Source organism: Uloborus diversus, chromosome 6 (genome assembly GCF_026930045.1).
Source record: "Uloborus diversus isolate 005 chromosome 6, Udiv.v.3.1, whole genome shotgun sequence".
Taxonomy (NCBI): domain Eukaryota; kingdom Metazoa; phylum Arthropoda; class Arachnida; order Araneae; family Uloboridae; genus Uloborus; species Uloborus diversus.
In genome coordinates this window covers 81,049,134-81,065,462 of record NC_072736.1, presented here as the reverse complement: position 1 = coordinate 81,065,462, position 16,329 = coordinate 81,049,134, and the positions used below count along the sequence as shown (strand labels likewise).

At 34.5% G+C, this 16,329-nt stretch overlaps 1 protein-coding gene across 1 annotated transcript in view; it reads left to right on the top strand.

Moving 5' to 3' along the window:
• Window positions 1-2,804, top strand: part of LOC129223995 (adenylate cyclase type 2-like) — a 92,815-nt gene extending 90,011 nt beyond the window's left edge. Inside the window, exon 24 of the mRNA XM_054858388.1 lies at window positions 426-2,804. Coding sequence (XP_054714363.1) covers window positions 426-560 — 135 coding nt within the window. The 3' untranslated portion in view covers window positions 561-2,804. The remainder of the gene's footprint in view (window positions 1-425) is intronic.
• The last annotated feature ends 13,525 nt before the right edge of the window (window positions 2,805-16,329 follow it).

The following is a 16,329-nucleotide window of genomic DNA, read 5'->3' as shown; positions in this document are numbered from 1 at the left end:
ACTAATAATAAAGCGGAAAGTCTCTCTGTCTGGATGTCTGTGACGCGCAAAGCGCCTAGACCGTTCGGCCGATTTTCGTGAAATTTGGCAAAGTTTAGCATGGGGGTGTGCACCTCGAAGCGATTTTCCGAAAATTCGATTTTATTCTTTTTCTATTTTAATTTTAAGAACATTTTCCGGAGCAAAATTATCATAAGATGGACGAGTAAATTACGAAATTATCGTGACGTGGAATGGGAGAGCGACCGAACATAGCCAATTGGCGAGAAATTCGTCATCCATTATCTGTAAATATGCAGGCGAACCGTATGACTTTTTAATTTTCAACTACGGGCAAAGCCGTGCGGGTACCACTAGTAGTATTATAAATAAATGATAGATCAAAATGTTTTTATGAATTTTAAAAAGTTTGTTCCTTTTCATAGGTAACCGAAATGGTGGCTGCTATTTTGAAGGAGAGTAGCAAATATGACGTACAGTGCAGAGGCCAAATTTTCATCAAGGGAAAAGGATGGATGACGACTTACCTTGTGTACCCTTCTGAAACTACGAAGTTGTAATTTGCGAGTTCTATTCCAACAAAGCGATCTGAAGGAGTAGGAAACTATGCCAAAGTTGTTTCCAAAAAAGTCTTGCTCTTCAGAAAACGTGATGGAGTTCAAGAAACTTTTCTCACAAAAGATACATCAGTGACAAGCATTCTTGTCACTGCTGTAAGGACATTTCATTTTTTCAATAAGAGCTTTGTTCCTAGACGTATCACGCAACTGCTTCATCTTCATGGAATTTATGAAAGAAAGACAGCTGTGCTGCTTCAGAATTACCGAAACATGTCCGGACATTTTTTCTTCACGGTCGTGCAAATATTCCAGGGATTTCTCAGAGGTATGTTTGTTCCAAGTTGGCTGGAAAGCGTAGTGAGTTGGCGTTGGCTTCTTCCGCGTTTGGTCACTGTTTCAAACCCGTGACCGCCCAAATGCTTGGTCGGTAGATTCTCTGGATGTAAAAAACCGTCAGCATCCATGTCACATGATTATGTGGCATATTAAATATTCCTTGAGTGCCTGTTTGGTTCAGACACTCTTGGATAAATTAAATTCCTAGTGCAATTTCGCATCTTGGAGAGTCCAGGTTCCTTTATCGGGTGGGAAACTGGGCGTTACAAATTATCAAGCGCCAAAATAGATATCCGCGTCTTTATGGTGGCACGTGAATAATTGAATGGCAACTCTGGGAATTTCATTAGGACTGCAAATGACGAGGTGCCATACGCATCCCCATTAGTACTTCAAATAAACTATTGGGGACGCTGCAGTCTCTGGAAAATGGCTGCTGGAAGAGATAAAATATGCTTCCTAGCATACTACCCGTCTAATGAGACATCTGATTAGCCCGCTTCAAATTGAAATGTTTTACCTCTTAGGCTAATTTCTGATATCACCGCAACGTGTCGTGTTCAAGTTCCAGAACTGCGATTGGAAGAGAGGGGAAAAAATATTTGTTCTAAAAAGGCATCGAGCACGAGACGAGAGGGGTTGAAAATACAAATGAAAGAACTATTAAAAATTGCAGATTTAAGAGAAAGATTGAATCTGTGAGATAGAAACTCAAAGTAGAGAGTTGATGAGGTTTTTATCAAATGGATTTTTGCATTCTCATCAAAAATCGGATTCCTTACGTATTTTTAACTCTTTATCTATTGTAAAGAACATTTGAAAGAAGGTTTTAAAGGTTGAGTGGATCTGGCAGGAATTATAATTTCTCTGAAAGAGCAATTCCAATGCTCGCATAAGTGGCTTTTGCGAGTGATAAAAATGGAAATTTTTTATACTTTTGCAAAGCTTTGAAATGATAGGCCGGATAACTAGATGTCGAAACTCTAGTCTTACTTTAGAAGATTGTTTAATTGTGTAGAAAAATGTTTTGAACTGATGACATGTGATGTTTTTCAGTTGTTGTTACATAATTGTATTTGAAACAGAAAAAAATTAATACTACTTATGAAAGAAAATCATAGCATTTAGAATAGTATCGTAGCGTTTTAGACCGTTGTTGTAATATTGATGTCATTTGATTGTGCGTTCATCATTTAAATCATCAAATTGCAAGAAAGGAAAGCAAGACTTTCCCACATTTATTGTAAGCTTTTCCTAAAACATTTCAGTCCGATTCTATACGCCTCAGATTAATTTTCATACCGTTTTCGACTCGATCACGTGACGAGTTCGATGGTAAGTTGGTAAATCGAATTCGATTTTGCCCTCATGACCATTGAGAAGAGGTAAAATGGAGGGAGTGAAGACTAATTCGTGAAGCCAAGACTCCAAGTCACGTGATCGTTTTTAAAGCAAAGCATTGGAAGAAATCGGGTTTCTTTCGCTTGTTTCACGCGAAACGTGCCAACCATTCGTCGTTGTTGAGTCACGTGACTTGGGATCTTTGGGTCAGCTTTTGCTAAGCCAATGATTGGACTTGTTCCCTCTATTTACTAATTCCTGCTCTAAGCTCATGATTGGTCGAAAAAAACAAGAGAAGAAATTCGGCTGGTCTGAGAATCTCTCTGAATGTTCCAATCCTCGTTCCCAGCCGCTGCGAACAAAGCTTGATAAAGTATTTGCTTTTCCGTGAGCTGCGAGTTAATATTTATCTTTGTTCATTATGTGTGATTGAAAGTGTTGGAACTTCTGTTACATTTGAAGACATTTTCGAAAGCATGAAGGCTAAGGAAAAAAAAGTGTTTTAGTCATATTTCCTGTTTTATGTATTGTATTTTACTGTTAAACTGTAAATAAAATGTTTTGTTCTTCTTGTAGTTTTGAATCAGTTTTGTTTATGTGCTATTGCGCAAAGAACGAGTTATTAATGTTCTAAAGCTCTAGATGCATTTTGGTTACTTTATGGTATTTAACTAAAAAACCGAAGGTAAAAACTGGAGCAACAGTTTGGCCAAAATATTTAATGTATGGAATATTCCTAAACGAGCGCATGGTCGGATGAAAAATAACGGTTACAAGAATCATATTATACATCCAATAAATTAATCCTAAGAATTAATACTGTAACTAAATACTGTACACACATTGTGAACTGAATAAAAATAGATGGATCACAGATCAAAAGAAGCTGAGAAATACTGCTCCAGAGCCCCTGGTTCCGAGCAGTGCCAATACCTCCTAAAAGACAAGACCTCAGCACAGGTTTACGAGATAAAGGGCCATTCATTAATTACGTAAGTATGATTTGGGCAATTTTGACCCCACCCCCCCACCCATGTAAGGTTACGTAAGATTTTTCAACACCCCCCCCCCCCTCTCCTTACGTAAAATTCCATTCCGTTTTTCAAAATAATAAAATGTTGTTAGAAAATGATCAGTTACACTAAAGCGCCCAGTTTGACGAAAACCAAAGATTTTTATTTTCAAATACATTATATGATGCGATATTATTTAAAAATAATATTTTTTACATTATTCATTCTTTGCAAAACAAGTAAAAAATAGCTCATCCTAATACGGTTTTTACCTTCCAGAAGAAAATAAAATATTATTTCTTCCAAACCACTAGACCGCGTGATTTCTAATATAAAATATTGATTTGGGAAATTACATAAGAATGGGTTTGACCCCTCCCTGCCGCTAAATAAGGGTATGTAGAGGTTTGTGTAATCCCCCTCCCCCTCTGGAGCCTTACGTAATTTATGAATGGCCCTAAGACTGATGACGTCATTGAAAAGCGACAAAACAAAAATTCTTACTTGGCTGTTTAGGGCCTTCAACAATCGCCTACGAGTACGTTAACAAGAGGCAAAATACAAACTTTTATTTTAAGCTGTCAAACGTTGTTATATTTACATAACTTGCATAACTAGTTTAACTGTTATATTTACATGCAGTTATAATACATTTTAGTAACCCTGCTGTAATATTAAAAAATGTTTTCTGGTCCAAAATTTAATTTCCGTATGCTTCCAATACACAAAATGATTGATTCAGGAATCTTCACATTAAAAGAAATCTATCCTTTAAACTACTTTTTACTGCGATTAGTTGTTTAAAATACGATATAAAGTTTAGAAATATATTGTGGAGGACTATTATGTTTTTTATGCATTCAAGTCGAATTTGCATACACTTTGATCCTTGCTGAAAAGGTTTAGCCACCGAGTCTGTCTCCCCCCGCTTGCGTCGGTGACAGAACAAGTGATTCAAAATGGATAGCGTGAAATGGACTAAAGCCTAGATGTTGTTCGTGTGACCATGACGTTGTCCATGACGTATGTATACAAAATTTTAAAATTCCGTCCGCATTCTATGGTAATTTCATAAATTACCTTTTTGCCATGAAATTGTTTTCGACTTTTGTAATCGCTATAATTAATTTTGACTTACCTGGTGTAGTTTTATTGCAAAGTTTGGTCAATAATTTCACTCATTCTAGACGTTCTTTTTTACGCATTTGCCCAATTTAAAAAAATACGAACCGAAAATGGAGTATTCTTAGAGCACGTAATGCTTACGGTAGTTTTATCAGGTAATTTTTATTAAAGTTATGTTAATTATTCATCTAAAAAAAAACTTAAAAATCACAAATTTAATCAAAAAGTTTAATAAACTAAATAAACACGCTCTTGTTGCAAAATGAACTAAAAAGTAAAAAATTATCTTTGAATGTGAAGTATGTTCCGTAGTGAGAAAATGTTCCACAGCTTTGCTTAACTTTTTTTTTAATTTGTTTCAAATAATAGGAATAAAATAACCAAAAAATAAGTTAATTTGATTATACAATATTGTATTGTAATCGAGTCAGAGGTCAGGAAGTGGGCGAAAATTAAACTGCAAGGTTCCGCTACATTATACAGTGGCTCTCAAAAGTGTTCGTACACTTTGAAATTTTTTAGTAAAATCGAAATAACGCAAAACTGAATTCAAATATGAAGACCAATATTTTTTCACATCATTCCTATGTCATTCTAAATAAAACCCTGTAGTTTTTTCAGAATATTGACGGATCTTCTTTTTGAAATGGGTCAAAAAACGAAGAGACAGGGAAATAATACGCCACAAAAGTCTTCGTACACTCAAATATTTTCGAATAAATTCAGGATTAAAATTTATCATGTGTCGTTTTTTTATTATTTTTGCATTGTATTGACCCTTAAATTCATTTGGCTTTAATTTTTTGTTTATTTATTCCTTAATATTGTGCTTATTACTTTAAAATGGCTGGTATTCGTAAAATTGAAATTTGAATTTTTTCCTCATATTAGTGGTAAATTGGTTTGAAATGTCTCTAAATTGGTTAATTTATTCCAATCTATAGTAAAGTGCATGATAAAATGCTTTAAAGAAAATAAGCGGACCGAAAACAAGGTAAGAAAAGGTCAACCGGCAAAGTTTTGACATAGCGTGATCGGAGATTTACAGTTAAAAAAATTATGAAAAACTTACATTTGAGTGCTGTAAAAGTTTCTGCCGAGTTAAATGAAAATTTTTACATTTAATTTTTACCTAAAATTGTTCACCAAGTTCTCTGATTAGCTGGATTAAATAGGACCTCTTCCCGCAGAAATTTTCTTGGCCGTGCGAAAAACAGAAAGCTTACGCTTTTCGTCACGAAATCAACGATAAATAAGCTCAAAAGGTTTTGAAATTACGTCTTACTTACAGATAAAAATGAATTCAGCATTTTTGTTTAAATTATTGTAGAATTGTAAATAGAAGAAAAAATTAGGAACTCAATCTTAAGAACTTAGTTGGAGCAGTTAATGAGGACAGTGAAGGTGTGAGGGCAGTGGCGTAGCGTAGGGGGGGGGGGGGCAAAGGGGGCACTCGCCCGGGCGGTACTTTGCTAAGGCGGCAAATTCTGTAACACTACATTAACATCGAAAAGTCTCTTTTTTTTTTAAATTAACTTGGCGCTTTGCTAGGGATATATCACTAAATCAACATCAAAATGTTTTTGTTTTTTTACTCTTCAGTTCTAACTTGTCTCAGGAAATTTTTCTCGTTGAGGCACGAGCACGAAATAATGGATGCTGACATGCATGCGGACCATTATCACTGGTGCTGACATAAAAAGACGAGAAAAGAGAGGACAATCTCGTTGGAGAGGATTATAAATCACAAAGATCGACAAGCAGGCAGGGGCGGACTGGGTTCCCCAAGAGGGCGCCAACCTCAACTACCGAAGAACCACGAAAGAACTGAGGTTCAATTTGCGCACAGGTTTTAAAGGTGCAAAAATAAACGAAGACGCACAGGTTCAAGGGCGCCAAAAATAAACAAATAATGTAAATGAATTGACACAATTTTGAGGGAGCTTGAGCTTCTTTTTTTCATTTTATTTTATTTTATTTGTGCCACCAAACATGTGCACTTTCGGTTGTTTTCTCTCTTTTTTTTCGCCCTCCCCTCGAACCTGTGCGCCTGTTTCTTTTTGCACCCTTAAACCTAAGCGCCTTCTCTCTCTCTCTTTTTTTTTTTTTTTTTTGCGTCCTTAAACGTGTGCGCCCTCGGTTTTTTTTTTTTTTTTTTTTTTTTTTTGCGTCCTTTATCTACTGAGCGCTTCCGTTTTTTCTTTCTTTTTTTCACTCTCAACCCTGAGCATCCTCCCCCCCCCCCCTCGCCCTGGAACCTTTTTTTTTTTCATTTGTGCCATCGAACGTGTGCGTCTTCGTTTTCTTTTCTTTGTGCCCTCCCCTTGAACCTGTGTGCATGTTTCTTTTTGCTCCCTCAGACTTGTGCAACTTTTTTATATTTTTATTTGGCCCTTTGAACTTGTGCGCCTTTGTGTCTTTTTTTTTTTTTTTTGGTCCTTTGAGAGTAAGGTTGGCGCTCTTTTAGAGGACCTTGTCCGGCCCTGGTAGAAAGAGCCATTTTTGGGTCCAAAAATAAATTTCCAATAAAAAAAGAACTATTCATCGATATTTTTCCGAAAATGTCTATAAACCTTCCGAGCACTAACCTAGATAAACTAAAAATTTTGACAAAATCAGTCCAGTAGTTTCTGAATTTACCCCGTACATATAAATTTGGATTTTGTGTTTTATTTATATAAAGAAGATATTATTGCTAAATTATAGGCACATTTAATTTCATCCGTAATACTCAGTGGGATCGTAACTTCAATAAATATGCATAATCCGGGAAGGTTTGTGACTGAAGATTTGTGATGCGACTTATATGAAATATACGGTGCTTCAAAATTTATTATTTTTTAAAATTTATAAAAATTTGATTTTAGTTATTTATTTATTTATATTTATTTTTAGTTTCTTTTTTTTTTCAACCTGAACTTTCTTTCGGACATGGAGCTCATAGAAGTGAAGCCCATACTTGGATTTTACATCGAAACGTACAATCGAAGACAAACTGAAAAAAAAAAAGAAAAAACAGATCGTTTTGATGATTTTTTAAATATTTTAGGGGGGGAGTACCAGCCTGAGGGTCCCTCCTTGCTACAAATGCTCATCTTTCTTAAACTTTTCTTTTATTTAGTCCCCCAGAAGAATGTTAATTAATATAATGCTCCCTCCCACTCCAAATAAAAATACTGGCTTAGAAAAAATTGGGAGGGGGAAAAGGTTGATCTCCAGAATTTCATAACGTGGTGGGTAATAAGGGGAAATAGTGGTCATATTTGCAAGTTCGGATCTATAAATTTTAGACTCCCTTCAACTAAATCTGCAGGACCTCTCCCCAGAGACCAGCAGTGTATATTTGCAACGTTAATAAGTCTTAGTGCTAGTTTTTTTTTTCTTCAGTTACTTGGGCCGTTGGACAAGTTAAGGCCGTGCCACCCCCTCTCCCACTGCGAAGTGTGCGGGTACGCAGCCTGCATATTCGGATTCAGGGTGTCATTTTAAAAAAAACGACATTTTATACAACATTTTGCAGAAACGACTGATACAATCGAAATTGATAGTGTGATAAAGAATTTCCGTTGATGAAAAGTAGAAAATTAAAATTTTAGGTTAAGAAGAAAAATTTTTTTCAAGTATAGAAAAAATGTATCGATAAAATACTTTATAATTTTTTTCCCTCCTTCTTTTCAATAAAAGGTTTAAGAAAAACTACCAGTATACACACGTTTAGATCATGTTTTAAATGTTTTTATCTAGGAATAATTAAAAATTCAAACCCCCCCCCCCCCCCCCCCCCCCCCGACTGAGTCGCTTCTGTAGAATCAAGAAGGAAATTTGAAAATCCTTTTAAAAGCCTTATATTTTTAAGAATTAATGTCCAGTATTTAATTTGCTATTAACTAGAAATTGGCAACAGAATTTTTTTTTTTAAACATTGCTTTTAGTTTCCATCTTGGCCAAAAATGAATTCGTTATCAATCGCGTGAATAATGGCTTAGCCTTTATTGAAATCTGCTTTGAAAAAACGTTATAATTCGAATTCTATTGAATATGGAAGTTCCAAACGCATTCTGTCAGACGCGGATTTTTTTTTTCTTTATTTTGGTATTAAATTTTAAAATTTTTAACCATGTTTTCACTGCAAAAATCACGAAAAACCTTTTAGAGGATTTCAATTAATATCTTCGTTAATTAATGTCATCTAAAAATGCAACCTAGCTAAGAATACTCTCGATCAACTCTCCTTTCGAACATTTTTTTTTTTTTTTTTTCAAAATCGGTCAATCCGTTTAGGCGCTACAGTGCCACAGACAGACACACAGATATACAGACACGTCAAACTTTAAAAATAAAAAAAAATATCACCCCCTTCCATTGTGTGTTGGGGGTTAAAAATATTATCTGTCATAATGCAATATTTTTTGAAAAATATTTATTAGAATTTTTCGATCAACAGTATTTTCTGTTACAGTAAGATTATATTAAAATATAAAACATGTTTTAGATAATATAATCTTGTTTTCGTTCTGTAAAATATTAAACATATCGGTTTTGTTTTTTTTTTTTTTTTTTTTTTTGGTGGGGGAGGCATATAGCAGGACAATGTAAGAGGGACGGTGAATTTGGTGCCTGCCCCGCGCGGCAGAAACCTGCGCTACGCCGCTGTGTGAGGGTGCATATCAGAACCAGGACTTGGTAGTTCGGAATTTTTTGATGAAAATATTAATCACACTGTTCATTTAAATATTTTAAAGACCAATTTTAAACTCTTAGCCAAACATTTGGTTGTCGGAAACAACTTTGCTTTTTTATCAAGATAACGATAAGAAGCACACGGTTTTCAACCTTAGCGTCTAGTGCCTCAAAAATTGTCCTAAAGTTTAGAAAATACCCCTTCAATCTACAGGTTTGAACTTAATGTAACATATTTAGAGATATCTGGAGGCTAGATTACGAAAATACGGCTTTGAAACGAAAATAGAGCTAGAAACAGTAAGACTCGGAGTGTGGTTGAACACTTACTCAAAAATTACGCAAAAAAAAGGGAAGAAAAAAAATTGAAATCTATTCCCAGACGTTTAAAAGGTGTTGTTGGTACTGCATGATATTCTACTAAATAATAACTTAATAAAAAGTTAGATTATTCAATAATATAAAGACATTTTTTAAAGTGTACGAAGCCTTTTGTGGGATAAAATTTCCGGTACTTTTTGGTTTTTGATTTTTAAAAAATTAAGTTTTAGTATTTTTTTAAGAAATTTCATGTAGTTTTGTTGAAAATTGATCATAGATCTTATAATTAAATACCTATTCCGAAATATTAATTCTAACCAATAGATAGTTCTATTTCATCAGTTGAAAGTAGCAGGTGTACATACATTACAACTCAGGATCCCCCCCCCCCCCCGTACCTACCACAGATGTGGTTTATAGGACCCTGGAAACAGTTCAGCCTCAGTTTAAGTTATTGAAATTGTTCGAAATTGTTACAGAGGATTAAAAAATGGTTACAGGGGAAATACATTCTTTTTGTTTACAATTTTCCTTTTGACAAATTATTTTAAATGAAAATTTAAAAAAAAACCATTTAAATCATGCAAACAGGTGAAGGCAATAAAGTTTAAAATCATTTGAAATTTGACCTCTTGAATTCAGATTATGTTTTTCGCAATCGCGAATTTCGATAAAACACCACTCGTTGAGTTTCTTGTTTATACAAATGGAATTTAATAAAAATGGCCAAGAAATTTGCACTCATCATATTGTGATTGGTGATTTTCTAGAAGAAGTAATACGAGGCACATCCATAAAAAAACAGAAATGGTAATTAGGATGCGGTAATAAATATTTTTGAGTCCAATATCCAACAGAACACTTATCATAAAGATTATTTATCGCGTATAACGTTGGGTATTTTTAATTCTTACCAAGCTTAAATGATGGGAATTAGTTATCTGAAAATTATGCATTTAGATGAAGTTTTGCTGTTTCAGTTCATCTATAAATACGCATATACGGGTCATTCTCTAGAAAGTGTAACTTTTGAACGAAAATACTTTTCAATTTCAAAACCTTTCGTTTTCTTCTTCTTTTTTTTAAATAAACAATGGCCCAGCATAGGCGCTTATATGGGGTCAAGTGGGGGCTCAAGCCCCCCCCCCTTAGAAATTAGAATTTCTTTGCTTTTAGTACTTTTTTCTTTGTAAAAATGTAAAAACTTTTCTTCTCCAGCCATTAATACATAATTTATTAAAAATGTCAAATTTTAATCATTCTAATCTGTACTGAAATCGGTTTCCACGGGTGAAATATCCTGCTAAACCATGGGGAAAATATCGAGCCCCCCCCCCCTCCCTTAAAATTTTGCATATGGGTGCCCTTGTGACCCAGCTAATTTCCAATTATTTTACTCACGAATTTTTTAAAAAAATGAAAAATACCTTGCTGACGGAAAAAAAAAAAACTTTTCGTGTTGGAAATCAGAGGTTAATTTGAGGTCAAAGTTGTACTTTTGTTAATTGTGCAAACAATCAGCTATTTTAATGATTAGTATGAATATAATCTTAAGCTCTCTTAATTAAAGTATGGCTTAAATTTTAGTTATCCTTTTAATTCAAATTTGTGTTAAAAAATAATATAGAATTAATGTTTTTTCCAATATAATGGTAAATTATAATTTTGGTAGACTGCCTAAAAATGATGCATTTCCCCTCCATTATTCATTCTCCCCTCAGAAATAATGACATTGATGGGGTCTGTCACGGTGGTGATATTCATGGAGGTGAGGAATTTTCCATTAGTATAGGCCTAATGAGTAAATTTTTCAGGGAATTTTTCTTTTTCTCCGTTGCTACAATCTGCACATGTTAAGCATATGAAAACATGTGCAATTCTTTTTTCTTCACATTAATTTACAACCCTGAAATTCAAATTCACGGAGGTGAGAATTCTCGAGAACCACACTTAGTTTTTAAAGCAAATTCTCGTTTTTCAGCAAAAATCTCACAACTTCTTTATGGCTGAAAATAAACAAGGAGGCTCTCTTGTATTATGGGAAATAAAATGTGATGTCATTACTGCCATCTGTTTATGAGAAATGGCCTTTTGTGCATGGGTAACGGAGGTGAGAATTTATTGCGTGACATAATTCTTTATCCTACTAAAACGAATTAAAACACAATATTAAAAATATATATATATATACTTAAATAATTAATAATTGAGACACTTGCAAAAGGAATAATAAAGAAATTAATACATACTTTTAATTAAACAAATTATTATTAAGCAACATAAACAGTCACACCAGGTGTGGGACATGCCACGGAGGTGAGAATTCACGTGCTGTGAGCCAAAAAATATGTTAAAATAAGTATTATTATTATTATTAAAACATCGCTGACTGGTTTACATAGAAATACTTTTGATGAAATTAAAAAACATTGTTAAATGAATTGTCCCTTAAAGCTTTATCGTAAAAGGGGTGGGACGGATAAGTTACACTTTTTGAAGCATGACCCATGTGTGTTTTTTTCCTGAAAAATCATTCTACACACAGAAAAAACCCTATTTTTAATGTAAAATGTGCTTGAGTTAAACCCTGAAAAAACAATATGAATAAAATCATATCGTAGGCGATTTGACGACGAAAATTTCGCTCTCTAGATAAATATTAAAAAAACAGTCGTCATGGTTATATCAAAAATCAGAGCAACATCAACTCAAAGAGCGTGGTAAAAAAATGCGAACGAATGTAGTCTACAATAGATACTATTTAAGAAGTGAAAATAGATTTTTCCCAGATACCAATATCTGTATTCTTTAGAAAAGTTTGAAACGAATTTAATAATTGTTAAAATCAACGTCTCTTACTTTTTAAATTTATGCATAACTTCACCCCAAACAGTTGGCAAAACTTTGGACTAATTTAATAGGAGCACGAATATTTTCCTATCTTCTGAAGTCATAATGTTGTTACAGTAAAAACACAGAAGACAAAAGTATACATTGACATTTGTTGTTAATTTTCAAACAAGTTACTTAAGTACTTTATGTACAAGTTCTCGATACGCATGGTCACTTTCGATCGCTGCCATAATATCTGGATTTGTTATTTCTGTGCCTTCTCTTGCTCTGGTAACAGTTCCAGCCATATCAATAACTTCAAAGGCAAAATACTCCAAGATTGATGTCAGATACACTACGCATCTGGGATCGACTTCTTTTGAATATGTTCTCAATATTTCTTCATAAATCTGTTGAGCGGGAAAGTATGAGAGATGCATCATATTCGACTGTTTCCCATTATTATTGGAATTTTTGCAGTTTTTGTTCTTGTTTCTGTTCATTATGAAAGATAAAATTTAGTAAAATTTTGAGCAGGATTGTTTCGGAAATACTCAATTTTAAGTTACTACTCTATTATGTTTTGATTCTGTAAAAGACAGCTAAATCTAATTGTTAAGAATTCATAACAATGAAACTTTCCCAAGAATTGAGTTCAATTTAAAAATAAATATTGCTGTGAGTCTTGAACATGAATATGAAGGCAAAAGAATTAAAAGACAGCTTCAAAAGTAAAGTGCTCTTTATTTGAAAGTTAGCTATTGGAAATTAATTTCCAATAAAGTGCTAACTTTCTGTCATCTTCATTTATATTCATAAAGTTAAGGAAAAACTTTGTACCTCTTTGAAAGGCAACATATATGCATAACATATTTTCAAATAAGTAAAATGACACAACGTATATAAAGTACAAAAAAAAAAGCATTTAAAGGAAAGTTAAAAGCTCAGCAAACAGCTGTTTCGGGGCTATCAAATGCAATCCCCTTCATCAGCGCATAAAAAGAGAAATGAATGATTAACCAATGTCAACCAAACGACAAATGAACGAAAAATGAAAGGAAGCAAAGTAAATAGACTAGGAACCAGAAACTATTACTTCACAGAAGGTTTTGAACACATAGTTACCGGTTCCTCATTGGTCATCCCTCCGGTTAATGGATCATTCTCCAGAATGTGTAACTTTTGAGTGAAAAGATTTTTAGCCTCTCTTTTTTTTTAGTCTTACATGAAAGTGTTACTTACTAGAAGTAACTATAAACAAAAGATCGCCTGAATTCCAATTATTTTACTCATAAATAAATTATTAAAAATAATAATAAAAACATACCTTGTTCACGGATATTTTTTAAAAAAAAAGAAGCTTGTGTTTGAAAATAGAAACCAATTTAATATCAAAGGACTAGTTTTGTTAAATGTGCAAACAATTACATATTTTAACTATTAGTTTTTAATCTAATATTAAGCTCTCTTAATTAAAGTAAGGCTTAAACTTCAGTCATCCTTTTAGTTCAAATTTGTGTTAAAAATTGTAGGTATAGTATTAATATATTTCCAAATTCGTAAATTTGAGAATGCAATGGTAATTTAGAAGTTTAGTAGATTGTCTAAAATTGAGATATTTTTCCCCTCCATCATTTATTCTCACCTCAAAAATAATGACATTGATAAGGGTCTGGCACGGAGGTGAAGAATTTTCCATTAATACAGGCCTAATAGCCAGTGGCGGATCATGCGATTTTGTGTCCCCAGGCGCAACCTGATCCGGAGGCCCTCTAATTGACACAACGAAAATGATATGGTTTCCTATATTTACAATGCAGAAAATCATAACTTTTTTATATTTTTTTTTGAATCAACAAGCTTTGGGGGGAGGGGGGAGGTAGTTATTCTTATTTAAAAGGGAAAAGCAACGACATTTCTGACAAAAAAAAAAACGTGACTGCGAAATATTTTGTCTTCTCGGGTTTTTTTTGGTAATTTCCGTAGTGCAGGGGGTAAGATCCGAGCCCCGATTTCGGACATCTAGCGAAATCCCAGCTTTACCCTGTTTTCCATTGCGCGTAATTCAGTGGCGCAACCTGAGAGAAACATTATTTAGAGTGAGAGGTTTTCACTTGACCAGAAAAAAAAAGGAGAGAGGGAGTGAACATCTAATCGGATAGGGAAGATAAGGAGAGAGGGGGGTCCGGGGGTTCTACCCCCCCCCCCGGAAAAATTTTAAACTTGTAGTTTTAAAAACGCAATTTTAGATTTTCTTTGCTGATGTTAGGGGGCAAAAAGGTGCAACTGCCGGCAGGCCTGGATCTGCGCACACGCAGACCCCGCAGTGCGGAGGTGCACCAGGTCTTTTCGGGGACCAACTACGGCCCAAGAAATTAAAAAAAAAAAAGTAAAAAACTAGCACTGAGACTTATTAATGTTACAATTATGCACTGCTGGTCTCTGAGGCCCTACAGATTTTGTTGCAAGGGGTCCAATATTTATAGATCCTCACTGACTGTAGTACTGAACTGGATTGAAATGTACCGGACATCGGACAGAAGTTCTCCCGGCGATTTTCCAAGGCCAACCGAGTCTGCATTTAGCGTGAAACTTGAGCCATAAAAATGCCTTTCCTTTTGTTACTTCTTATCTAACACCCCACTTTCTTTAGGGGACACACGACCTTGAACAAAGAAGCGGGAACTCTCCGATCTCAGAAAAAGTGATGGCTACGGTGGAACACGAAATATGCTGTTTGTTTTGATGAAGCATTACGGAGGAAAGAAACAAATATATTTTGAAATCCACGACAAATTGACAATTGTATAAGTTTTGAGCATTTTTTACTCAAAATTGTGATTTTCCATTGCAATTCCTCTAAACGAACAACTTTTTCTCCTGGAAAAATTCAAACAAAGAGACCTGAAGCCTGGGGCCCTCTTAGACGCAGCCCTATTGGGAACCATCCTATTAGGGGATCCTATTGGGAGCAATCAGCCCACGCCTAAAATTCATGACTAACTCTCAATTTCCCTGAGTTTTGAGCATTTTCCACTCAAAATGATTACTTTTCATGGCAAATCCTCAAAACAAGCAATTTTTTCTCCTGGAAAAATCCAAACAAACGCACTTGAAGCCTGGGGCCCCTTCAGAAGCGGGGGACCCTATTGGGAGCAGCAAACCCGCGCATAAAATAACTGTCGATTCCTTAAGTTTTGCACATTTTCCACTCAAAATTATTACTTCCTATTGCAAATCCTCTAAACGAACAATTTTTCCCCCTGGAAAAATCCAAACAAAGGCACCTGAAGCCTGGGGCCCCCTTAGACGCGGCCCTATTGGGAGCAATCAACCCGCGCCTAAAATCCATTATTATCAATTTCCATGAGTTTTGAGCATTTTGCACTCAAAATTATGACTTTCCATGACAAATCCTAAAGCAAAAAATTTTGGTTTGGAGTAAGTAACACTTCGCGACTCGGAGGCCCCCTGCTTTGCTAGAGGCCCCAGCTATCGCCTCATGCGCCTATGCGGTGATCCGCCACTGCTAATAGCTAAATTTTTCAGGGAAAGATATTTTTTCTTAGTTGCTGCAGTCAGCTCATGTTAAGAATATGAAAACATGTGCACTTATTTTTTACATCAATTTACGTTTCTGAAATTAGAGTTCACGGAAGTGAAAATTCCCAATAACCACACTCGGTAATATCTCATTTGCTGAGAAATAATAATTTGAACCAGTGGGAAAATTAAGTATGCAACTTAAGTCCACGAAAAAGTAGCCATTTTGTCTCACACGTGAGGGTTAAGAAGCATTAAGAAGTTTAATAATTTTAAAAAGGAATGACGAAATTTTTTACTTAATAAATCGCACATACATGTGTGTTTAAGCAACAAAATATTGTTCAATGCCGATTTAAATTTAATATTTTTAATCTAATACATGACGCGCTAAACGAAGTGACCGCTTTCCGTGAAATGGCCCTAATGTGTACTTCATGAAAATCAAGAACTTTATGTGAATAATACGAGTAGTTAGTTTTAATTCTTTATTTCCATGATATTTCTGAATTACTAAATTTGTTCTTTATAGGAGCTGTTTTTTTTTTCTGTTTATTTATTAAATAAGATAAGTTGAA